Raw genomic sequence first — 25,693 nt, forward strand, 5'->3', positions numbered from 1 at the left:
AAAAACAAACATGTGATTGGAAAAAAAAATACCCTGGTGACAATGATTCGATTCTGTTGTTGTTTACTGTATTTTATCTGTATTATTTATGGCTGGATGATATGGATCAGCTGCTGTCGAGTCTGAAAATAAACGTATTATTATTATTATTATTATTATTATTATTATTATATTTATCAATAATAATCCCGCAGTTTTTTAAATATATTTTTTATTGGGGGCGTTGCGCGCACAAGCCTCGCCGCTTTACGCGCAGCAGCAACGCCGCGCCGCGGCCCCGATCAGGAAGTGAATTCGGACAAAATAAGCGGCTGTGGAGGTAGAATGACATAGAAGAGCAGAGGTGGTGGAAAAGACCAGCGGAGGGAGAGACTGAGCCTGTTTCTGGAGCCGCACCGAGCTGTTCCTCTCCGGGATATATTGGTCTTGCTGTGCCGCAGGAAAAAAGAAAAAAACTAATAATAATGCTCATAAAGGAATTGTAAGTAGCCTTCTGCTAGTTCGTGCGCGCACGCGCGTGTGTGTGTGTGAGAGAGAGGAGGATGCGTGCTGACATTGTGGCCAGTCAGAGTGGAATTACAGGAGTGCGCTCAGGGTGACGCCGACATCCGATATATTTGCTCCGCGTCCGGCATCTTTACCTCCGTCAGCTCACAGCGCGCAGCGACGCGCCTGCAGCCGCGCCGCCAATGTGCCCTTCACATCCTGCATCCTGACGCCGCAGCTCCCTCCTCTCCGGCGCTTAAATGACGGAGAAAGGAGAGGTGGTGATGCTGAGAAATGGATGGTGGAACACCGCGTCACGCCGCGCAGGCGTCCGTCCCTGCGAGCCGCTGTGGTCGTGTTATTGATGCGCGGTGAAGGTGAAACGACTGGCGGCTTGTTTAGCTACCAGAGGTGGAGGGATGGATGCTCTCGGGGGTAAAGTGCACGCGTGGCCGTGGGGTGCGCAAGAGCCAGTCAAAGGGTTTTTAGCACCAGTCCACAGTGACGGTTGGAGGAGGTTGTTTGATTTGCGTGCTAAGACTGTTTAACACGTTGCCCTGTAGGCCTCGTGAGGCCTCCATCACAGTTAGAATGAGGATAAAATCCGTAGATTATTTGTCTCAAAGAATAATTACATGGTGGGAAAAGAATTTGGCTCAGTTTTTGTAATTAAAGCAGGTGCGGAATAGGAACGCGTGTGACTGCTGGGCCATTCAAGGTTCAAAGCTCAAAAATGTATCTTGACTCATGGACTTTTTAAAAAATGAGAACAAACCCGGTTTCATCCCAGTATTAATGGATCAAACAGGACTGAGGTGCTACATCTGTTCAGTGCATTTTGGAACAAGGATAAAATCAGATTTTTTTGTTTGTTTGTTTCTTGTTCCAAATCTGCATGCTTCTGGTCTTGGAATGATGCTCAAAACTGGTGTCTCAACTGGGTAGCAACCTTGCAAGCCATTTTTTGTCTTAAATCAGTTGGGGTTGGGTTTAATTTTGGTGAAATATATAAAGCATCTGCATTAATGATAAATGTCCACTAGGTGTAGATATTGCTCCATTTCAAAGACCTCGTGATACTGCAATGGCCAAACAGTTGCTTGTATAGTAGATACCTGTTTTATGCACTTTTGGGAGCAGGCTTGGGGAGTAATGGAATACATGTAATGGTGTTACGTAATTAGGATACAAAAAAAGGTAACTGTATTCCGCTACAGTTACAGAAAAAAAGACGTATTCAGATTACAGGTATATTTAGTAAAAATGGGGATTAGTTTGCAGGATTACAATTTTAATGCATTTTATGATATTATCTGTATGTAATATATATTTTTTTCTTTGAAACGAAAACGTCCCTTCATGGACAGCGACATGATGTCTCCTAACCGGGCAAAATATTGATGAAGTTCCCGGATGTTAATGCATTTTCAAAGGAGATTCGTGACTGAACACACTCGGAAAAATGCTTGCAAAATACATGTTAAAATGCCATTTTGACCTGGATATCGAGCCAGTAAATTAAATTACATTAAATTATGTCAGGAAAGTATTAAACTTACTCTGACACACACACATTCCCAAATATTGGGAAGCTGCTGTTCAGTGCAGCGCGGCTCCTAAAACCATTACAGTACATTTATATACATATTATATTTTTACACAATTATCCTTTATTGACCGAGTTTCATTCATGAAGTCATTGGTGTGTGTACACATCTCTATGTGTGGGTGTGACTGTGAGTGGCACAGCGCGGGTCATTATAATCTCATTATTTTAAGGTGCAAATTAAAAGAAAAAATCCCCAGTCTTGTCGAACAATTTTAATCACTAGCGACAAGTATTTTAACTAGACATTGGTCTAGCAGTGGAAAATATCAACTAGACATAAGTGAAGAGTTAATGGTCCGTGTCATCAGGCGACACAGGTACGGCAGGAGACACACACCTGTTTATCTTCCAAATATCACGGACAAAGTGACAAGAAGAACCAAAACCACTTACTTATGGAAGGAAATATTGTCTTCCTTGTTCCTCCGTTTGTGGTTTTGCCAACATGCGCAGCTTTCCGGCATATTCCACCTGTTTCTTGAACTTCTATGCGCGCAAATCACTAACTTGCCCGGAATTAAAATGGCGATCACGCCTCCTTACTGACAGGATTTATTTAATGGTTTTCACTATGCTTTTGTTCTTATTTTGAAAGTTCAATAAGTGGACTGATATGTTAAACATGGTGCTAATACTATGTGAAAGACTAAAGTAAGATAATTTTATGTTTACTGAACAAGTAGCAGACTTTTTTTTGTTTGTTTTGTATATTGTTCTGCAAGCCACTTTTAATTACATATTCATCCGCACACTCCTGAGTTTTCATTATCCTTAATTTATTTGCCATTTTTTGTTGAAAATTTAGCAGGTGAACACTGGGTGTGTTTAAAATAATATTGTGGGTGCTCTTAATTCATAATGTGAAGTAAAACAGAGCATGCCGTGTAAAAGAAAGTTTTATTTTTGCTTAATAAACTGTACTATTTGGTCAAGACTATTTCTATTTAGTTTCTTTTGTCTGTATTAGCATATTTGATATTGGAGTAATCCAGAAGTAATTGAAAGTAATCAAATTACATTACTTTAATATTATGGTACTTGGATTACGTTACTGACTACATTTTTCAACAGGTAACTAGTAACTGTATCGGAATACATTTTTAAAGTAACCCTCCCAACCCTGATTGGGAGTATTGCTTAGAATCACAATTCAGATAAGGTGCATGTCCAATTCCTAAATATTTCCAATTTGCAAACTGTGTGAAACACATACTCATGATATAAATAACTTTCTGTGTATATTTGTGATGCCCCGCTGGTTGCTACGAGAGACCCAAAGCCATCGACCACTTTAGTGTGATGTCATTAGCAATGGCCTTATAGCAACAGGCTCCAAGCATTTATATTAATGTGGTCATAAAGGCAACAACTCAGAGTAATATGCCTGCGTGGACATCTGGATGATGTTGCCTGATGTTGATGTTGCTGCACTCATAAAGGCTCTTAATGGCTGCTGGTCACACCTGCCCACAGATCTTATCATTCACTTTCATATCTGACTGCCAGCATAATTGCTACTGCACAGGAGATTTAGCTAGTAAAATTTACTCTGCTGGGATAGCATTTGGTCCCAGTCTAAATAGAGTTAAATATACTCTACCACAGGGCTAAATCAACTCAATATAGTGTAAAATCAACTCTTTTTGGAGTAAAACCACTTGCATTGACTGAACAGTCCGCCCTAAAACTCGGTCCGCCCTGCCTTCACTGCGCATGCGGTTCACTGATTAGCACCTCGTTTCTGCTTCAAACTGCACTCCAGTCATCATCTGTCTCCACGACAGATATCTGAAGCTTTTGTACAACAATCATTTCTACATAAATTCAGCATTATTTCATCATAAAAGACGGGGGAAGCGATCACAGTGCCACAGCTACACAGCTGCTAGCTGTTGCGTTCACTGACCATCCGTCATTTCAATGCATCACGGATTAACGCCTCGTTTCTGCTTAAAACAGCCTCGTTTCTGCTTAAAAGTGACTTTAGAATGATTGAAGAGGTTTTACCTTGTCATTTGATGGTTAATAATCCCATTAATTAAATTTATTGTTCAGTCCCATGTACAGTAAAACTCACCTAAACAGTCATCATATAAACCAGATATTCGCAGTCACCAGACAAGTGAGTGAGAAAAAAAGTAGTAAATCACAATATTAATAGCCACAGTTTATGTCTGTATTATATTTATAGAAACAGGAATGGCTCACCCGTGTTGTGTTTAACAGGACTGGTAAAATCTACACCTCACCCGTTGTGTTGAGCTTCCCCACCAAAGAAAACCCACATAAGTTTTGTCGTCCCATAAAAATACAGGAATAAGTGTCTTTTCACTTTAAAAAAGTAAAGATGTACATGCTGTCTTTAAAGCAGACAAACTAACTGTCGATTTACACTACAAGACCTCATCTCAACAGAACACAGGGCACCTCGTGTCTGAGTAAAACTGAATTAGAATAATTTAAGAGGTTTTACTTTGTCATCTGATGGTTAATAATCACATTATTTCCATTGATCACTTTGGATATAGAGAGTAGAGGTGGGCGATACTGGGAATTTTGGTATTGATCCGATACCAAGTAAATGCAGGCCCAGTATCGCCAATACCGATACCTTTTCATATTTAAGCTTCATAAATCCAAAGGATCCAAAAGACCTAGGATAGAATTTCACCAAACATTGTACAAAATACAACAAAATACTTTATTATCACAATCAACATTTTTGTTTAAAAAAATATCACTCAACACAACTTAAACTCTCCTGAGGTACAGGGCTGGAAAACCGCAATACAAGGGTGCACTGCTCCGTGTTGTGTGACACAGCGTAGCGCTGCTCTTACAGAGAGTAGACTTTGATGAATCTGTGTGCGCAGCAGTCAGTGCGTGCGGGAGAGAAAAAAAGCTTGAGTATTGATCTTTTTACACGAGGATCTTTCAATATCAATATCAGCATTGGTATTGATATTATCGATATTAGGATCGATTCGCCCACCTCTAGTAGAGAGTCAGACTCAGACATTTTGCTGTCACGCTTTGATCGCTCCCCCGTCTTTTATTATGAAATAATGCTGAATTTATGTGTAAATGATTGTTGTACAAAAGCTTCATATATCTGTCGCTGAGATAGATTATGATTGGAGTGCAGTTTTAAGCAGAAACGAGGCAATAATCAGTGAATCGCTGCTGACGCTCCGAAATCACGCATGCGCAGTGAAGGCGCAGTGAAGGCGCAGTGAAGGCGCAGTGAAGGCGCAGTAAAGGCGCAGTAAAGGCAGGGGGAGTGCTCAGAAGGGGGAATGCTGAGCTCCTCACACTGGCCTGACTGTTGCAGACACACAATAGAAGGAACTAACCTGTATGATTTTAGGGTTTACAAACATTTTTGACTGTAAAACTTTACTCACTTTACCAGCAAAAAAAAAAAGTTAGTGGACTGAAAGTTAGCAGAAGTAAATTTAGCGGAAGCTAATTGGTCTAATTAGTCCATTGATGGTTTTCAAAGTTATCTGAAAAGCTAATCCGCTAACAAAAAGCTAGCTTTGCTAATTAGCGGTTAGCAGATTAGCGGAACTGTGCCCACACTGGCCATCTGTGAACTTATCCAAGGTCTGTGTCCCAAGAATGTTCCCTGTGAATTTGACGACTCTGGCAGCAATAGGACTGGACTTATGCTGAGAGCAGACAGACAGACAGACAGACGGACAGATGCAAAGTCGTTGCAATACCTGATGGCCATATTTGATGGCCTCAGGTAAAAACACTATTGTGCTTGATTACAAGTAGGAACACCACCGCTGCACCTGAAAACTGGTTTGTTTTGTCAGGATGTGGGGAATTAAAGAATATTTATAATATGAAGGGGCACTCAGAGAGTGCAATTCTTCAGATTCTTTTCAGATTCTTCAAAAGTTAAAAAGTGTACAGCCTTTGTTTTTTTTTTTTAAGTTTTAAAAAATAATTTTCTTTGGCACCACTATCATTTTATTTGTTATCCTTTTTCACAAGGGATTCATAATATAGTAAAAGTAAGTCCCTTCAGCTGCTCCCTTGTTTGCACTCGGGGTCGCCACAGCAAATCCAAGGTGGATCTGCATGTTGAATTGGCACAAGTTTTACACCGGATGCCCTTCCTGATGCAACTCCACATTACATGGAGAAATGTGGCAGGGGTGGGATTTGAACCCAGAACCTTCTGAACTGAAACCAAGCACATTAACCACTTGGCCACCACCCCTGCAAAGGGATTCATAATATGACATTGCCAATATGATCAAAACTGACGTTGTCTGGAAAAAATACAGTTCCCCTAAAGGGAAAAAAATTCAAACAAACCGATGGCCTTGAACTACGTTCAGCAGTGATGCAAACAGTCTGCTCGCGCTTTGCCGGTGGGGAACCACGGGTTCTAGATTGGATAGTGTTTATAAAATAGATAGCTGGCATTTTTCAAGCGTGGTAATAAATTATGCAAACTTTCTACAATGATTTTAACTGAAAGTGCAGGAAATTTGTGAATTATTGTACGACGAAAAAGAGGAGGAAAACGTTGCCACGAACAGCGGGAGAAGAAGAAAACTAGAAGGGTGGAAATGAGAGTGGGGACTTTGAATGTTGGTAGTATCAATCAATCAATCAATCAACTTTTTTTTTATATAGCGCCAAATCACAACAAACAGTTGCCCCAAGGCGCTTTATATTGTAAGGCAAGGCCATACAATAATTATGAAAAACCCCAACGGTCAAAACGACCCCCTGTGAGCAAGCACTTGGCAACAGTGGGAAGGAAAAACTCCCTCTTAACAAGAAGAAACCTCCAGCAGAACCAGGCTCAGGGAGGGCAGTCTTCTGCTGAGACTGGTTGGGGCTGAGGGAAAGAACCAGGAAAAAGACATGCTGTGGAGGGGGGCAGAGATCGATCACTAATGATTAAATGCGGAGTGATGCATACAGAGCAAAAAGAGAAAGAAACAGTGCATCATGGGAACCCCCCCCACAGTCTACGTCTAAAGCAGCATAACCAAGGGATAGTCCAGGGTCACCCGATCCAGCCCTAACTATAAGCCTTAGCGAAAAGGAAAGTTTTAAGCCTAATCTTAAAAGTAGAGAGGGTATCTGTCTCCCTGATCTGAATTGGGAGCTGGTTCCACAGGAGAGGAGCCTGAAAGCTGAAGGCTCTGCCTCCCATTCTACTCTTACAAACCCTAGGAACTACAAGTAAGCCTGCAGTCTGAGAGCGAAGCGCTCTATTAGGGTGATATGGTACTACGAGGTCCCTAAGATAAGATGGGACCTGATTATTCAAAACCTTATAAGTAAGAAGAAGAATTTTAAATTCTATTCTAGAATTAACAGGAAGCCAATGAAGAGAGGCCAACACGGGTGAGATATGCTCTCTCCTGCCAGTCCCCGTCAGTACTCTAGCTGCAGCATTTTGAATCAACTGAAGGCTTTTTAGGGAACTTTTAGGACAACCTGATAATAAAGAATTACAATAGTCCAGCCTAGAGGAAATAAATGCATGAATCAGTTTTTCAGCATCACTCTGAGACAAGACCTTTCTGATTTTAGAGATATTGCGTAAATGCAAAAAGGCAGTCCTACATATTTGTTTAATATGCGCTTTGAATGACATATCCTGATCAAAAATGACTCCAAGATTTCTCACAGTATTACTAGAGGTCAGGGAAATGCCATCCAGAGTAAAGATCTGGTTAGACACCATGCTTCTAAGATTTGTGGGGCCAAGTACAATAACTTCAGTTTTATCTGAGTTCAAAAGCAGGAAATTAGAGGTCATCCATGTCTTTATGTCTGTAAGACAATCCTGCAGTTTAGCTAATTGGTGTGTGTCCTCTGGCTTCATGGATAGATAAAGCTGGGTATCATCTGCGTAACAATGAAAATTTAAGCAATACCGTCTAATAATACTGCCTAAGGGAAGCATGTATAAAGTGAATAAAATTGGTCCTAGCACAGAACCTTGTGGAACTCCATAATTAACTTTAGTCTGTGAAGAAGATTCCCCATTTACATGAACAAACTGTAATCTATTAGACAAATATGATTCAAACCACCGCAGCGCAGTGCCTTTAATACCTATGACATGCTCTAATCTCTGTAATAAAATTTTATGGTCAACAGTATCAAAAGCAGCACTGAGGTCCAACAGAACAAGCACAGAGATAAGTCCACTGTCCGAAGCCATAAGAAGATCATTTGTAACCTTCACTAATGCTGTTTCTGTACTATGATGAATTCTAAAACCTGACTGAACCTCTTCAAATAGACCATTCCTCTGCAGGTGATCAGTTAGCTGTTTTACAACTACCCTCTCAAGAATCTTTGAGAGAAAAGGAAGGTTGGAGATTGGCCTATAATTAGCTAAAATAGCTGGGTCAAGTGATGGCTTTTTAAGTAATGGTTTAATTACTGCTACCTTAAAAGCCTGTGGTACATAGCCAACTAACAAAGATAAGTTGATCATATTTAAGATTGAAGCATTAAATAATGGTAGGACTTCCTTGAGCAGCCTGGCAGGAATGGGGTCTAATAAACATGTTGATGGTTTGGATGAAGTAACTAATGAAAATAACTCAGACAGAACAATCGGAGAGAAAGAGTCTAACCAAATACCGGCATCACTGAAAGCAGCCAAAGATAACGATACATCTTTGGGATGGTTATGAATAATTTTTTTTCTAATAGTCAAAATTTTGTTAGCAAAGAAAGTCATGAAGTCATTACTAGTTAAAGTTAATGGAATACTCAGCTCAATAGAGCTCTGACTCTTTGTCAGCCTGGCTACAGTGCTGAAAAGAAACCTGGGGTTGTTCTTATTTTCTTCAATTAGTGATGAGTAGAAAGATGTCCTAGCTTTACGGAGGGCTTTTTTATAGAGCAACAAACTCTTTTTCCAGGCTAAGTGAAGATCTTCTAAATTAGTGAGACGCCATTTCCTCTCCAACTTACGGGTTATCTGCTTTAAGCTACGAGTTTGTGAGTTATACCACGGAGTCAGACACTTCTGATTTAAAGCTCTCTTTTTCAGAGGAGCTACAGCATCCAAAGTTGTCTTCAATGAGGATGTAAAACTATTGACGAGATACTCTAACTCCCTTACAGAGTTTAGGTAGCTACTCTGCTCTGTGTTGGTATATGACAATAGAGAACATAAAGAAGGAATCATATCCTTAAACCTAGTTACAGCGCTTTCTGAAAGACTTCTAGTGTAATGAAACTTATTCCCCACTGCAGGGTAGTCCATCAGGGTAAATGTAAATGTTATTAAAAAATGATCAGACAGAAGGGAGTTTTCAGGGAATACTGTTAAGTCTTCTATTTCCATACCATAAGTCAAAACAAGATCTAAGATATGATTAAAGTGGTGGGTGGACTCATTTACTTTTTGAGCAAAGCCAATAGAGTCTAATAATAGATTAAATGCAGTGTTGAGGCTGTCATTCTCAGCATCTGTGTGGATGTTAAAATCGCCCACTATAAGTATCTTATCTGAGCTAAGCACTAAGTCAGACAGAAGGTCTGAAAATTCACAGAGAAACTCACAGTAACGACCAGGTGGACGATAGATAATAACAAATGACTGGTAAAGGGAGAGAGCTGGCTGATATGATGGAGAGGAGAAAGGTAGACATATTGTGTGTGCAAGAGACCAAGTGGAAGGGACGTAAGAGCAGGTGCATCGGCGGTGGGTACAAGTTGTTGTACCATGGTGAGGACAGGAAGCGAAATGGTGTTGGTGTCATTTTAAAGGAAGAGTATGTTAAAAGTGTGTTGGAGGTTAAGCGAGTGTCTGACAGGGTGATGAGTGTGAAGTTGGAAATTGAAGGGGTGATGATGAATATCATCAGTGCATATGCCCCACAGGTTGGTTGTGAGATGAAGGAGAAAGAAGATTTCTGGAGTGTGTTAGATGAGGTGGTAGAGAGTGTGCCCAAGCATGAAAGAGTGGTGATAGTAGCAGACTTCAGTGGGCATGTTGGTGAAGGGAACAAAGGTGATGAGGAAGTAATGGGTAGATATGGTATCAAGGATAGGAATGGGGAAGGACAGATGGTAGTTGATTTTGCAAAAAGGATGGAAATGGCTGTGGTGAATACCTACTTTAAGAAAAGGGAGGAGCACAGGGTAACATATAAGAGTGGAGGAAGGTGCACACAGGTGGACTACATTCTTTATAGGAGATGCAAGCTAAAAGAAATCACAGACTGTAAGGTGGTAGCAGGAGAGAGTGTCACTAGACAGCATAGGATGGTTGTTTGTAGGATGACTTTAGAGGTAAAGAAGAAGAAGAGAGTGAGAGCTCAACAAAGGATCAGATGGTGGAAGCTGAAGGAGGAAGACTGTTGTGTGAAATTTAGCGAGCAGGTGAGAGAAGCACTGGTTGGAGGGGAAGCAATTTTGGACAACTGGAAAAGTACTGCAGATGTGGTGAGGGAGACAGCTAGGACAGTACTGGGTATGACATCTGGACAGTGGAAGGAAGACAAGGAGACTTGGTGGTGGAATGAAGAGGTCCAGGAAAGCATAAGGAGAAAGAGGATGGCGAAAAAGTTTTGGGATAGTCGGAGAGATGAAGAAAGTAGACAGGAGTACAAGGAGATGCGGCGTAAGGCGAAAAGAGAAGTGGCAAAAGCAAAGGAAAAGGCATATTGCGAGCTGTACAAGAAGTTGAATAGTAAGGAAGGAGAAAAGGACTTGTACCGATTGGCCAGACAAAGGGAAAGAGCTGGAAAGGATGTGCAGCAGGTTAGGGTGGTAAAAGATGCACATGGTAATGTGCTGACAAGTGAGGAGTGTGTGCTGAGAAGGTGGAGGGTATATTTTGAAGAGTTGATGAATAAAGAAAATGAGTGAGAGAAAAGGCTGGATGATATGTGGTGAGAGTAAATCAGGAAGTACAAGAGATTAGCAAGGAAGAAGTGAGGGCTGCTATGAAGAGGATGAAGAGTGGAAAGGCAGTTGTTCCAGATGACATTCCAGTGGAGGCATGGAAATGTCTAGGAGAGATGGCAGTAGAGTTTCTAACCAGATTGTTTAATAAAATCTTGGAAAGTGAGAGCATGCCTGAGGAGTGGAGACGAAGTGTGCTGGTTCCTGTTTTCAAGAACAAGGGTGATGTGCAGAGCTGCAGTAACTACAGAGGCATAAAGCTGATCAGCCACAGCATGAAGTTATGGGAAAGAGTAGTAGAAGCTAGGCTTAGAAAACAGGTGAAGATCTGTGAGCAGCAATATGGTTTCATGCCGAGAAAGAGCACTACAGATGCAATGTTTGCTCTGAGAATACTGTTGGAAAAGTACAGAGAAGGACAGAAAGAGTTGCATTGTGTGTTTGTGGACTTAGAAAAAGCTTATGATAGGGTGCCAAGAGAAGAGTTGTGGTATTGTATGAGGAAGTCTGGAGTGGCAGAGAAGTATGTTAGGGTAGTGCAGGACATGTACAAGAATAGTGTGACAGCGGTGAGATGCGCAGTCGGAATGACAGACTCATTCAAGGTGGAGGTGGGATTACACCAAGGATCAGCTCTGAGTCCTTTCTTGTTTGCAGTGGTGATGGACAGGTTGACGGATGAGATCAGACAGGAGTCCCCATGGACTATGATGTTTGCAGATGACATTGTGATCTGTAGTGAGAGTAGAGAGCAAGTTGAGTCTAGTCTGGAGAAGTGGAGATATGCTTTGGAGAGAAGGGGAATGAAAGTCAGTAGAAGCAAGACTGAGTACATGTGTGTGAATGAGAGGGAGCCCAGTGGAATAGTGCAGTTACAAGGAGTAGAAGTGGTGAAAGTAGATGAGTTTAAATATTTGGAGTCAACTGTTCAAAGTAATGGAGAGTGTGGTAGAGAGGTGAAGAAGAGAGTGCAGGCAGGGTGGAGTGGGTGGAGAAAGGTGGCAGGAGTGATTTGTGACCGAAGAATATCAGCAAGGGTGAAGGGGAAAGTTTACAAAACAGTAGTGAGACCAGCTATGTTGTATGGTTTAGAGACAGTGGCACTAACAAAAAGACAGGAGGCAGAGCTGGAGGTGGCAGAGCTGAAGATGTTGAGGTTCTCTTTGGGAGTGACAAGAATGGACAAGATTAGGAATGAACATATCAGAGGGACAGCTCAGGTGGGACAGTTTGGAGACAAAGTCAGAGAGGTGAGATTGAGATGGTTTGGACATGTGCAGAGGAGGGAATATAGGGTATATAAGGAGAAGGATGCTGAGGATGGAGCCACCAGGCAGGAGGAGAAGAGGGAGACCAAAGAGGAGGTTCATGGATGTGCTGAGAGAGGACATGCAGGTGGTTGGTGTGACAGAGGAAGATACAGAGGACAGGGTGAGATGGAAACGATTGATCTGCTGTGGCGACCCCTAACGGGAACAGCCGAAAGACAAAGAAGATTATTTGGCACATTTAGTTGATGTCATGTTTTACACCTGACAAGGTTGAGATATTTCCTTTGTTCAGAGCTTGTCTGTTTACCAGGGACTCATTAACAGTGATATCAACGTCCATTGTTCACTGTTGTTACCTAATATCCCTAATTTCTCCAAAAATATTTTTCCTATCAACTTGAAGTTTTTGCGGCGTTCATCCTTGACCCAAAATACATAAACATATCAAACAGCAAATGTCAGCTCTCCCCTTAGTTTCTCCGTGATCAAAGTTACACACATGCACGCACACATACACATACATAGAGGTCACTTGGCTTTTATTATATAGATGATAGAGACCATAGCAGCATCATAGATCACATGGGGGCATCCACCGATTGCACGAGGGATGCTGGGAAGCACATGATGACAGCCAGTCAGAGTGGAGATGCATGCTGATGTCAGCTGGCTACTTGCTCAAACAAAATAATTCAACATGGCAGAATACACAACGAAACACCTTATTTCTGTATAAATCTAATATGCTTCTCATGTAGTTTGTAAAAGTTAGTGAGAAATAAGCACCTCTAAATCTAAAAATGTTGTTATTGAAAGCAGATAACACCTTTGAAGTGATTTGCAAGACATCTTATGGATTTTAGCATACACGCTCCATGTACGCTGTCATGTGAGGTCAAAGGTAACTTCCTGTAATTTCAAAACCTCATGCATGCACACACACAAATCGTCCTGCAGAAAGTGTTAAAAACAAAATGAAATATTCATTATGGAATTCCCCCCAGGTAAATAGGTTATGTTCATTAAAATGAGCTGTAATTTTGCAACATGTTTGAAAAATAAACTGTCATTATAATGCTTGGATTCAGTAGAAACTAAATTTGGTCAGTTTTGTGAAATTTGAAAAGCCATGCAGCTTTTAGATTGACGTTTTAATTCAGAAGTCATAAAACCACAGTTGTAGGTATGTAAATCTCTCCCTTAAAAAGAGATGTTATACGCATTAGAGACGCATGAGCTATGATGTGATTCAGGGAAGATACTTTTGTTTGGTGCGATATGATGCTGTCGGACCCAATTCTTTGTTTAATGTTGACATCCATTTTCTACAATGATTTAGAATAAGCCAAAAATGATATTTCTTCAGATAAGATAAAATGCCTTAATTGTCACTATACACAAGATACAGTAAGATTTCAGGTGCCCTTCACAGTAAACTGTTTATTGTGCATTCACGTTGACTGTATGTGGTACTGGGGGTAGTATCACATACAGCAGCAGGAAGTGTAATGTAGAAGAAGCCCAGAGGGTGAAGCTGGCTCCTTTTAGCCTGTTAGCATAGCATTAATAACATAGAATAACTTTTTCGTTATGAAACGGAATGACAGTATTAAATTGTAAACTGAATGTAAAGCTCAAACCGGTACATTTATCATTTATTCCACCTACTGCTATTGGTCGTGTTGATTTTATTTTTTGCAAGCAAAGTTATTGTTGCTGTGACCAGTCTTGCTACAGCTTTGTCCTGAATTGTGAACTTTTCTGAGTTTTAAGCTGCAGCTTAACCCTTAGTGCCCTAAGGGTATTTTCTTGATTTTACCATACCTTAATAAATTCCCCTATCAGGCACGTGATACTAATCAAAATGTTGAGAACAGTCTTAGCTTTTTGAAGGTCAAACATATATTTGTCTAGATCACTGTGTAAAGAAATGATCCATTAATAGAAATATGATGAAAAGTTGACCAGGATGCAGTACAGCATCATTAGAGCGCTAAGGAAATAACATCTTAGAAGATTTCTAACATTAAAATCAACCCATCAACCAGTTCATCATACATTTTAGATAGATTTTTATCTGTGAATTGTTACATCCCTACAAGGTTAATATATCACTTCTATATTCAAGTCTTATTGTAACCATAGCTGTATCTTTAAACAATCCTTTAAAATAGCCATTTGAAATTAGTATTACCTTTCTAGATCACACAAGATCAAAGGTTATATGAGCAATAGAATGAGTTCATAGTATTTCATAGTAACCATGCACAGTAAAATCACCAATGTAAAACTAACACTGACAGTATTAAATTAACACTGCCAGTGCATATGGTCCTACTCTGGTCAGAGTTGGACCATATGTTCACTATCAGTGTTAATTTAACACTGGTGATTTTACTGTGTAAGTGTATCTTTAACCAGTAGCTTGGAATAGCTTTTATGCTGTTAAATGACATCTAACTCTGTGATGAAGCTGGTCTCACTTTGCCTGAAGGAACTGACCTTCCTGAATGAATATTTTAGGCTTGACTTTGTCTCTTTTTAAGATCAGTGTGGTCTGTATGGTGAAATGTGGAACAGCATTTGGCAACTTTAGCCTACATCAATGCTTTTAAGCACCTGTACTGACTTTAGCTGAACACTTGTGACATGTTCCAATGGTGTGATTTGTCACCACATCTATTTAATCAATAAATGGCTCTGTATAAAAAGGGATCAGAGCGATGGCTAGGCAAAAGATCTGAAGTGATTAGGGAGAGTCTGGGCCTCCGCACGCTGCCCTAGAAATTAATTAAATCATTTGCGATTAAATGCGAAAGTGTTTGCACGCTGTCGACTTACAAAAGGCACGTGACAAGGTTTGAACACACACCTCTGTCACAAGTGGAAAGCTGTTCTCCAGACAGCTTTTAGACTCAAGCGTCAGCTGAACCACTGACCTAAATCACTCCTGGTCCGCTCTGTCTTCACGTCTTTGACAGGTGCTCACAAGTACAGCAGCCACGAGGAAACAGAGTGAAAAGAGACAGGCCGGAAAAGGGATGGGACAAAGGCAGACGAGATGAGCTGGGCAGGAGAGGAGCGCGGCGGTGTTTATTTTCTGAAGTATCAGAAAGAAACCCAATCCTACTGACAAGACCTTTATCGAGCAAGCAGGGAGAGAGGGAGTTCAGTCGACTTGAGTCTTTAACATCTTCTTAAATTTCATCAGATACTTAAAGCAATCTTTGTAACAAGCTGATATAGGTCAGCAGGCATCTTAAAAGTAGATATTTCAATTTGTAGCTAAAAATGGCCTGTAGATACGGGGATCGTGCATATTTTAAATAATTCAAAATTCAAGTCTGGAATCAATACCATGTTTCTGTGTCTGTTCCTTTAAGTGCAGAGGAGCTGCTGCTAACCACGCCCACACTCGCTGCAGAGAGGGATTAACCCCACCTCTCTCCTCCACAGAGAGTGTATGTTGCACAGCTTTAGTGGGTGTGTCTGACAGAGCACATACAACATAGAAGTCAAAATATGGACTTCTGTGACATATGTCACAAGAGTCTCAAGAATCCATTTCATGGCTAAATTTTGCTTATGGCAGGGAGTTGCTGCATAAAAATTGTGGGACTTTTATGCCCCATAATTGTGCCCACCATGAAGTCTCAACTTTATGTATTTATATTGCTTAAGTCAGATAAAAACAGATTTTCTACAGTATGACCCCTTTAAAATCCACATTGTTTATCACGCTTTGAAATAATAGTCCAACCCAACACAGGATGCAACAATTGGCTCATTAAAAAACACCAAATCTCATTAACACATTTAAATTTCGGCAACTCATTACTGAAAACCTGAAAAATATATTTGCAGTTGTATCGCAATGTTGTTACACAATATGCATTTTTTTCTGTTCCCCGCTCTGCTTTTCATGCACCATCTGGTGTTACATTGAATTTCTGGATGGAATCCAGATTATATTCTGTATGAAGTGCGATGCAGGATTATGCATTTTCATCATTCATGATAGTGCGTTTACTGTACAAAGGTCCATATGCTATGTGGTAGGACAGGAGAAAAGAGGTTATGCAGGAGCTTAATATTCTGACAGAATCATCATTGTGACTTGTGGGATTATAAACAAATTTCAGATCAGTTTAGTTATTTGTATCAGTGATTATGTAATTTACAGAATGTCAATATTTAAACCTATTTTCCTTTAGATAAGATACCTGAAATATTAAACAGTCGATGAAAGATAACACAATTATAGAACTTCTTTTTTACTGCATAACATGTATTTATTTATTTATTTATTGTTTTTAACTTGATCAGTGACATATTATAGTATGAGTGGTGTAGCCAAATGTGTGCAGAAACTCCCCGCAAAAAAATTCAAACAACTAGAAAGCAAACTGACCCCCAAAGCCAAGGATTAATATGATGCAGTCCTTTATCTTTAGCACTAAAACTACTTGACTTTTGCTGGTTTATGACTACAGCCTCATCAATTAATTGATTCGTCAATTTTTAAATAAATCACCTACTATTTTAGTAATCAATTAATCATTTTTTTGTCTTTTTTTATGTCTAAATCTACTGATTTCAGCTTCTTCAATGTGAATATTTTATGGTTTCTTTCCTCCTGACAGTAAATTAATATCTTTGTGTTGTGGACAAAGCAAGACTTGTCAGACACAAAAACACTGATTGATTTTTCACCATTTTGTGACATTTTATAGACCAAACAACTAATGGGTTAATTATTATAGTGATTATTAATTAATCATTATACACACACACACACACACAAATACTTGTATAACAAAAAAAATAGCCAAAAGAAACTGAACTAATCAGAAAAAAAATCAATGTAATAATAAGAAGAAGAAGAAGGAAGAAGAAGAAATGTTAGATTAATCAAAAAATAATTGATGAATGAATGAAATTTTTATTTCTGACATGAAAAACAAAACAAATAAAGAACAACAGCAACAAACAAAAAAGCAACAAATCACACAAAAAAAAAGACAAAACAAAAGAACAATGTCAGCATAATGAGTACGAGAGGGAGTAGGAAGAAGCATAAGCTTATTCTATCCTACCCCTTGTTCTATCTAAGTTATCTTCTTATCATCAATTGATTTCAATTTTCAAGATACTCTTTCAAACAAATTTGCAACTAAATGCATGTAAATACCTACAACATCTCATCATTATACATATTTACATATGTACAGACAAAAAAGAAAACACTAAATACCATCAAAACCTTTCATCCTCCCTGTACCCTGTCAAAAACATGTTTTAATACTGCTGTTTGAACTGGGTCATGCTTGGACATTGCTTGAGCTCCGCCCCCAACCCGTTCCACAGCTTCACTACACGTATTGACATACAAAACTTTTTGTATGTTGTACAAACCCATATATGTTTTAGTTTATACTCCTCCCTCAGATTATAATTCCCATCTCTTTAAAAAAAAAAACACTTTTTGAACATTACCAAAAAGTAGTATATTTGCTGCTTTATGCATAATTTGTGCTGTTTGTAGATGAACCAGGTCATTGAATTTTAATGTTTTTGATTTTAAGAATAGTGAAGTTATGTTCTTTGTAACTGCCATTATGAATCGTCCTCATGGCTCTTTTTGTAGTATTGATAGTGAATGTAGTGTACATTTATAAGTATTGCCCCAAACGTTTGCACAGTAATTTAAATATGGTAAAACTAATCAACAATAGAGAATGTGGAACAATTTGTAGTCCAGAATGTGTTTGGCCTTACTGAGTAATGAGATACTTCTTGACAGTTTATTTTGTACATGTTTGGAGTGAGGTTTCCAGTTTATTTGATCGTCTATGATCAGATGGTGGTCAGATTGCACATGGACCGCCGCCGGATAGGTGTCCCATCTCGACAGGGCCCAGAAAGTTTTGAACATGTACAACACACTCGGGGCCGCCAGTTGATTGGAACCAACTGTGTGGACTCTCGCAGATAGCTGTAAGAACATTTTCGAACTGCAACTGGACACTTTTCGGATGTGGGCCGAATTGTCATTCTGACGCCATTCGGCCTCATTCTGGCTATGTGTGACGGGGGTATGAACTTCATGGCCAGAGAAGGTACAGTGCTTTTCAAAAAAAAAAAAAATCTAAACCGTCAGATCATGAAAGATAGGAGACACAGTGTGTCTATAGGGAAAAAGCTGTTTTATTATCATGTGGCAAGTGGTAACATGCCTCATTTTTTCTTTTCTTCCAGTCGAGTGATCCTTCCTATATCGGTGGAAGAGGTGAGTTTGATGTAAATATATTTCAGTGTGTGTCTTTATGTGATTGTGTTTGTTGGTCTGGACATTTTTCAAGTGATACTGTGGACAAAGTGTCCTCTAAAGGTGTTTTTCTTTTGTTTGTTGACTATGAATGAATGAATATCTACGAGCATTACAGACCATTTGTCCAGTCTGTACATGCACTCCCACAGGAGCTTTGGTAAAAGTTGTCTAATACAGCACATACTTAAGAGAGAAACCATATCTTTGCTTCAGGTCTTTGACGGTCCTCGTCCTCTCTGTGGCTCCTCTTCTCCGGATTTCCATCTTCAATGCAGACCTGCATTGTAGATGAGTCACCTGAAACTCCACTGTGTCCCCCTTTTGTCCCTTTTGTTTTTCTATGCATCACTGTCATTTGTTTGCCCTGACAGTCAGGGGTGTCGGACTGGAGGGTAAAGGGTACTATGTACCCAGGGCCCATATAATGGGGGGGCACAAAAAACTGGCATTAAATACATTTTTGTGTTGCATATTATTAATGTTCATACAATTCATGTTGTAAAAGAATATAAATAGGATGAATGTATAAATGTTGCAAAACATAATTCTGCTCTAACAATACTATTGAAAGATCTCTGAGGGCCCTTCCACCCCTGCACAGTTGTACAATGGTTTAGTCCAGGCGCACAGGCGACCCCCCCCCCCCCCCCCCCCGCACACACACACACACACACACACACACACACACACACACACACACACACACACACACACACACACACATCCCAAACGGGATCTCACCGAAAGAGGAGGTGTTCAGTAGTGCTGAAACAACTAATCGATTATTAAAATAGTTGTCAACTAATTTAGTCATCAGTTAGTTGTTAAATAACTTTGTTTTACCGCAATTGTTTCATTTTCTTCCATATAAATCAACCGTTACTGCAGCGTGGTTTTGCTTTGAATCTTGAACCAATCGAAGCAGTGATTTGCAGATCAGTGCTTCGATCTGGTGCTTTGTTGATTCAGTGTTTTATTTAGCTTAATCTTAATTTTTCCCCACTAAAACCCCAAGGAGCATATGTCTGTGAGTAACATTTACCTTTTTGTGTTAATTTGACCTGTTATGGTCTTCTGAAACAGTTGATAGATGTATTTTATAACTTAAAAACAGGACCAATGCTAACGTGTTAGCATGTCTATGGCGTTTTCAATGCTGAAGTTAGCATTAAGCTGTTGCAGCTGTCAGCACATTTGTTTTCTGTATAATAATTCATGGCTCAGTGTTTGTTGTCGTAAAAGAGTCAAATGTATTACAAATTGTAATATTTTATTCATTTATTTTATTTATATATCAATAATAATAATAGAAACAACAACAATAATAGTAATAATAACTAATAATGCCACAATACAGTTTTAGAGAAGCAGACAAAAAGAATCTGATAAAACAAAACTGAAAAGATTAAACCAACTAACAATGAACATAAATAAATATAGAAATAACTGTTTCCTGTGAACACCTAGTAACTCTTAAACCTCCACTTCATCCCTGTTTTATTAAGTTTAATGACAATTTGTTTCGGTCAAACCACATCTAAGCTGTGTTTTTACACAAGAAAAAAAAATAAAATGCAGTAAACTGCACATTCGTGTCTTTTTTCATGAATATATCTTATTAAATATAACATATCTGACAGTCAGTCAGAGCTGCGTGTCGTCAGAGTGAGCTGCAAAAAGTTTGTACCTGAGTTTTCAGAGGTGGTGTTTGTAGTTGCCATCTGCCACGCCGGTGTTTGCCAACCTGGACAGTGGGAATACCACCTCAACCGGCAACTTAGCCCAGCGACTGGACAGCAACAACGTCCGAGGCCCAACGTGGTGAATTCACTGAGGCCGCGCGCTGCGTCACGAGTGCCGCTTCCCCGAGGCCTCGTGCAGCCACCGCGGATCCATCAGCGCGGAAACACTTTTTATCAGAGGAGATTTCTGTTGTGAAGCAGCAACAGAAATCAATCATGGATCTGGTGGAGGAGGTGAAGGCATTACGGCTCCAGAATGCCGAGAAAGACCGGCATCTGGTGCAGCTGGAAAATAGAGTGGCTGAATTGGAGCAGTACACCAGAATTAACGACGTCATCATCACAGGTCTTCATATCAAACCACGGTCCTACGCACGGGCGGTAACAGATGAGAGCGGAGGGGAGCCCAGTGAACAGGAGGTCAGCTCTGTGGAAAAACAGGTTGCTGATTTCCTCCTATCTAAAGGTATAGAAATGGATTTAAATAACATTGAAGCGTGCCACCCTCTGCCCCGGAGAAATGACGGTGATAAACGAACCGTCATCATGAGATTCATCAACAGAAAACACAAAACAGCACTGTTAAAACAAGGAAGAAAACTGAAAGGGACAAACGTATTCATCAATGAACATCTCACCAAACGGAATGCCGACATCGCCAGGAAAGCACGCTTCTTGAAGAAACAGGGAAAAATCCAGCACACATGGACTTCAAACTGTAAAATATTCATCAAACTGAACGGATCACCAGAACAAGCAAAAGTCATGGCAATAAGGAACATCGAGGAGCTGGACAAATATGAACAATAGTGTTTCTTAAAGTGAGGATCTGGACAAATATGACCAATAAGGTATGAGGACACAAACACATCACAACACCATGACACAGACCAGAGGAACCTATTCATCTACATCTGGAGACAAGAAGGATATAACTCAAAGGATTGCTGATCATGGAAAAGTAGAACTGAGAACATTTAAATACACAGACCACAATGTACTGGACTTGGAGCACGATATAGACCCAGACAATAATTTCTTCTCAAATATCAATGACAGTTGTTGCTATTATACAGATGAACAGTTTAATCGGATCATTAAAACGGTTAACAAATTATCAATAATCCATTTCAACAGCAGAAGTCTATATGCAAACTTTAACAACATTAAAGAATATTTAAGTCAGTTTAAAAAAATATTTAACATAATTGCTATATCAGAAACATGGATCAATGAAGATAAAGGAATGGATTTTGAACTGGATGGATATGAATTTAACTGTGTAAACAGAAAAAATAAGAGTGGAGGAGGAGTGGCTGTGTATGTGGATAAGAACATGGATTATAAAATAGTAGACAATATGACAACTGTGATTGATAACTTATTAGAATGTATAACTATTGAAATATGTGAAGAAAAAAGCAAAAATGTATTAGTCAGCTGTATATATAGAGCACCAGGATCTTGTATTGAAACATTCACTGACTGTATGGGAAAAATGTTCTCAAAAACTAATCAAAAAACTGTGTTCATTTGTGGTGACTTAAATATTGATCTGCTCAATCCAAATAAGCATAAAATAACAGATGAATTTATCAGTATAATGTACAGTATGAGTTTATATCCAAAAATCACCAGGCCAAGCAGAATTACATCCCATAGTGCTACCTTAATTGATAATATATTCAGCAATGATATTGAGAATAACACTGTGAGTGGATTATTAATCAATGACATTAGTGATCATCTACCAGTTTTCATCGTTTATAATAGAAACCATCGGCGGAATCAGCCAGAGGAGAAAATAAAATACAGGCGAGTGCGGACAGAGGAAAACATGAACACACTAAAGAAGGATTTACAGGAGCAAAACTGGGAAAAGGTATACAGTGAAAGTGATGTTGATAGTGCATATGAAACTTTTTTACAAATATTTACATCATTATATGATAAAAATTGTCCAATTAAACAAGACTACAGAAAACAAAAATCCAAGCTCGACCATGGATGACGAAAGGGTTACGAAATGCATGTAATAAGAAAAATACACTGTATAGAGAATTCATAAAACTAAAGACTAAAGAGGCAGAAAATAGATATAAGAAATACAAAAATAGATTAACTAATATTATACGGGTATGTAGGAAGGAATATTATAGTAACATATTATATAATAACAAAAACAATATTAAAGGAATATGGGATATATTAAATAGCATTATCAAAAATGGTAATAAAAAACAGAGTTACCCTCAGTATTTCATTGATAATAATGTCAAGAAGGAAAATAAGGATGAGGTAGTCAACGGTTTTAATAATTTTTTTGTAAATATTGGACCAAGCTTGGCAGAAAAAATTCCCGATTCCCAACCTGAGGATTGGGATAATAATCTCATAGAAAGAAATCCCTGTTCAATGTTCCTCACAGCAGTGGATGGAAATGAAATTATAGACATTGTGAATAATTGTAAATATAAAACATCTACCGATTTAAATGAAATTGATATGGTGGTGGTAAAACAGGTCATTGAATGGATTGTAGAACCATTAACATACATCTGTAACTTATCATTTCAAACCGGTAAATTTCCCAATCAAATGAAAATAGCTAAGGTTGTGCCGCTGTATAAGACTGGGGATAGACACCACTTCACAAATTATAGACCTGTTTCTTTGCTTCCACAATTTTCCAAATTATTAGAAAAGTTATTCAATAATAGATTAGACAAATTCATAAATAAACATAAATTACTTACTGATAGTCAATATGGATTCAGAGCACATAGTTCAACATCACTTGCATTAATAGAATCAGTTGAGGAGATTACAAACGCCATAGACCACAAATTACATTCAGTTGGAATATTTATAGACCTTAAAAAGGCTTTTGATACAATTAATCATGACATATTAATCAATAAACTTGAACAGTATGGGATTAGGGGGTTGGTGTTGCACTGGGTGAGAAGCTACTTAAGTAACAGAAAACAGTTTGTGAAGTTGGGGGAATATACATCATCATGCTTGGACAATGCTTGTGGCGTCCCACAGGGGTCAGTATTGGGTCCAAAACTGTTTCTAATTTATATAAATGATATTGTCAATGTTTCCAAAATATTAAAATTAGTATTATTTGCAGATGACACAAGCATTTTTTGTTCAGGGGGGGATTTGCAGGAGTTACTGAGGAGGATCAGTATAGAAATGGGAAAATTGAAAATATGGTTTGACAGAAATAAATTATCATTAAACTTATGTAAAACAAAATACATGTTATTTGGCTATTGTAATACAGACATACAGGTTCAGTTACAAGTCGAGGGGGTAGATATTGAAAGGGTACATGAAAATAAGTTTCTGGGGGTGATAATAGATGATAAGATAAACTGGAAGACTCATATAAAACATATACAAAGTAAACTGTCAAGAAGCATTTCAGTTCTAAACAAAGCGAAACATATTCTGGACCACAACTCACTCCGCATTCTTTACTGCTCACTGGTTTTACCATATTTACAGTACTGTGCAGAGGTATGGGGTAATACTTATAAAGGTATAACACAATCACTATCAGTAATGCAGAAAAGAGCTATAAGAATTATTCATAATACTGGCTATAGAGATCATACAGATCCACTATTTTTACAATCCAAATTCTTAAAATTCACAGACTTGGTTCATTTTCAAACAGTACAAATCGTGTATAAAGCAATAAACAATTTACTTCCAGCAAATATTAAAAATATGTTTTTTAACAGATCAGGGGATTACAGTCTGAGGGGGAAATTTAATTTAAAGCATCAGTGGGCACGAACAACATTAAAAGGTTTCTGTATTTCTGTCTGTGGGGTGAGGATGTGGAACAGATTGGGAGTGGGGCTCAAGCAATGTCCAAGCATGAACCAGTTCAAACAGCGGTACAAAAATATGTTTTTTTCTGGGTATAGGGAGGAGGAAGGGTAATGAGGGTTAGGGTGTTTTTGTTTTTTGCTTCGGCTTGTAAATATATAGTATTTTGTATGTAAGTAGGTATGTGTAGGTGTATATTTATGTTTGTGTATATATATGTGTATATATGTATATGTGTATGTATGTTGATGTGTATATGTATGTGTATGTGTATATATATGTATATATATATATATATACTGATATCGGTTTAGGTGTGTAGGAATTTATGTGTATATGTGGCAAAGGGTATTACTGGTTGTGGGGAAGAAGGGGTAGGGATAAATAAGCTGATGCTTCACCCTACCCCTTTTCGGACATGTTGGGTACACAGTAGGAACTTTTTTGTTGTTGTCTTTACTGATCTATCTTGTAATTGTTGTTGTATCAAATGTTCGAAATAAACAGTTTTCATTCATTCATTCATTCATATTACACTTTAATCAGGCCTTTAAAATACTTTTGTGGACTCTTGCTGTAATATGTTGTCAGTGGTTGAGATAGTTGCTGTAGGCATCTAAACCTGATAGAAATCTCTTTGTGGTGTGTCGGTGATGTATGCATGTGCAAAATAAAACAAAACACAACTTCAGGTATGTTTTTGATGAGAATATAACATAATTTTGTTAGAAGGTCAAACATTGATGTTGCGTGATAAAGGCCTTTTAATAATAACTCACTTAAAGAAATAATGGCAAAATTCACATGTAATTAAAAAAAAAAAAAACGATTAATCAACAAAATAATCAACCGATGAACTGATTAGTAAAATAATCATTAGTTGCAGCCCTAGTGTTTAGGCTGAAATAAAATATGTCTTTCCTAAAAATCAAAGTACGGATTTCAAAAAAAGAAGAGAAAAAAGGACAGGGAAAGAAAACTAAATGAGGGAAAGCAGCTGCTAACCAAATTATTTGAAAAGAGAGGTGAGCTTGAAAGCTACCTATATTGAGTTGGGGGGTCTGGGGGACCAAATTTCACCATTTTCTAGAAAAATGGTGCAATTTGGTGCATTCCTGTGCATTTTAACAGATGGGAATGCACCAAATTGCACCATTTTTCTAGAAAATGGTGCAGTTTGGTCCCCCAGACCCCCCAACTCAATATTACTCCCCCAACTTTAAAAAGGGTTCTGACTCCCAGGTGTGATCTAAGGTATACATGATTTAGACCTGGTTTGACTACGCATTAGAAATGTGGTGTTTGCGTTAATAAAAAAGAACATAACAGTGTGTGTGTGTGTGTGGGGGGGGGGGGGGGTCTTCAATATGGCTAGTACCTAGGGCCCAGAATTCGGTGCTACGCCCCTGCTGACAGTTACAATAATGTGCTTTAGGGGCAGGCATTTGACTGAGGCCACTTAAAGCTTTAGTTTTGCTCACGTAAGATTAATTTT

The 25,693-nt window shown here is 38.8% G+C and overlaps 1 protein-coding gene across 1 annotated transcript in view; it reads left to right on the forward strand.

Annotated features, from left to right (window-relative positions):
- Positions 1-253: 253 nt before the first annotated feature.
- pitpnab (phosphatidylinositol transfer protein, alpha b) overlaps positions 254-25,693 on the forward strand; it is a 58,672-nt gene continuing 33,232 nt past the window's right edge. The window contains exons 1-2 of the mRNA XM_034178367.1: positions 254-481; positions 18,535-18,565. Of these exons, the coding sequence (XP_034034258.1) occupies positions 465-481; positions 18,535-18,565 (48 nt within the window). The 5' untranslated portion in view covers positions 254-464. The remainder of the gene's footprint in view (positions 482-18,534; positions 18,566-25,693) is intronic.

The sequence above is a fragment of the Thalassophryne amazonica genome, chromosome 9, assembly GCF_902500255.1.
Source record: "Thalassophryne amazonica chromosome 9, fThaAma1.1, whole genome shotgun sequence".
Taxonomy (NCBI): Eukaryota; Metazoa; Chordata; class Actinopteri; order Batrachoidiformes; family Batrachoididae; genus Thalassophryne; species Thalassophryne amazonica.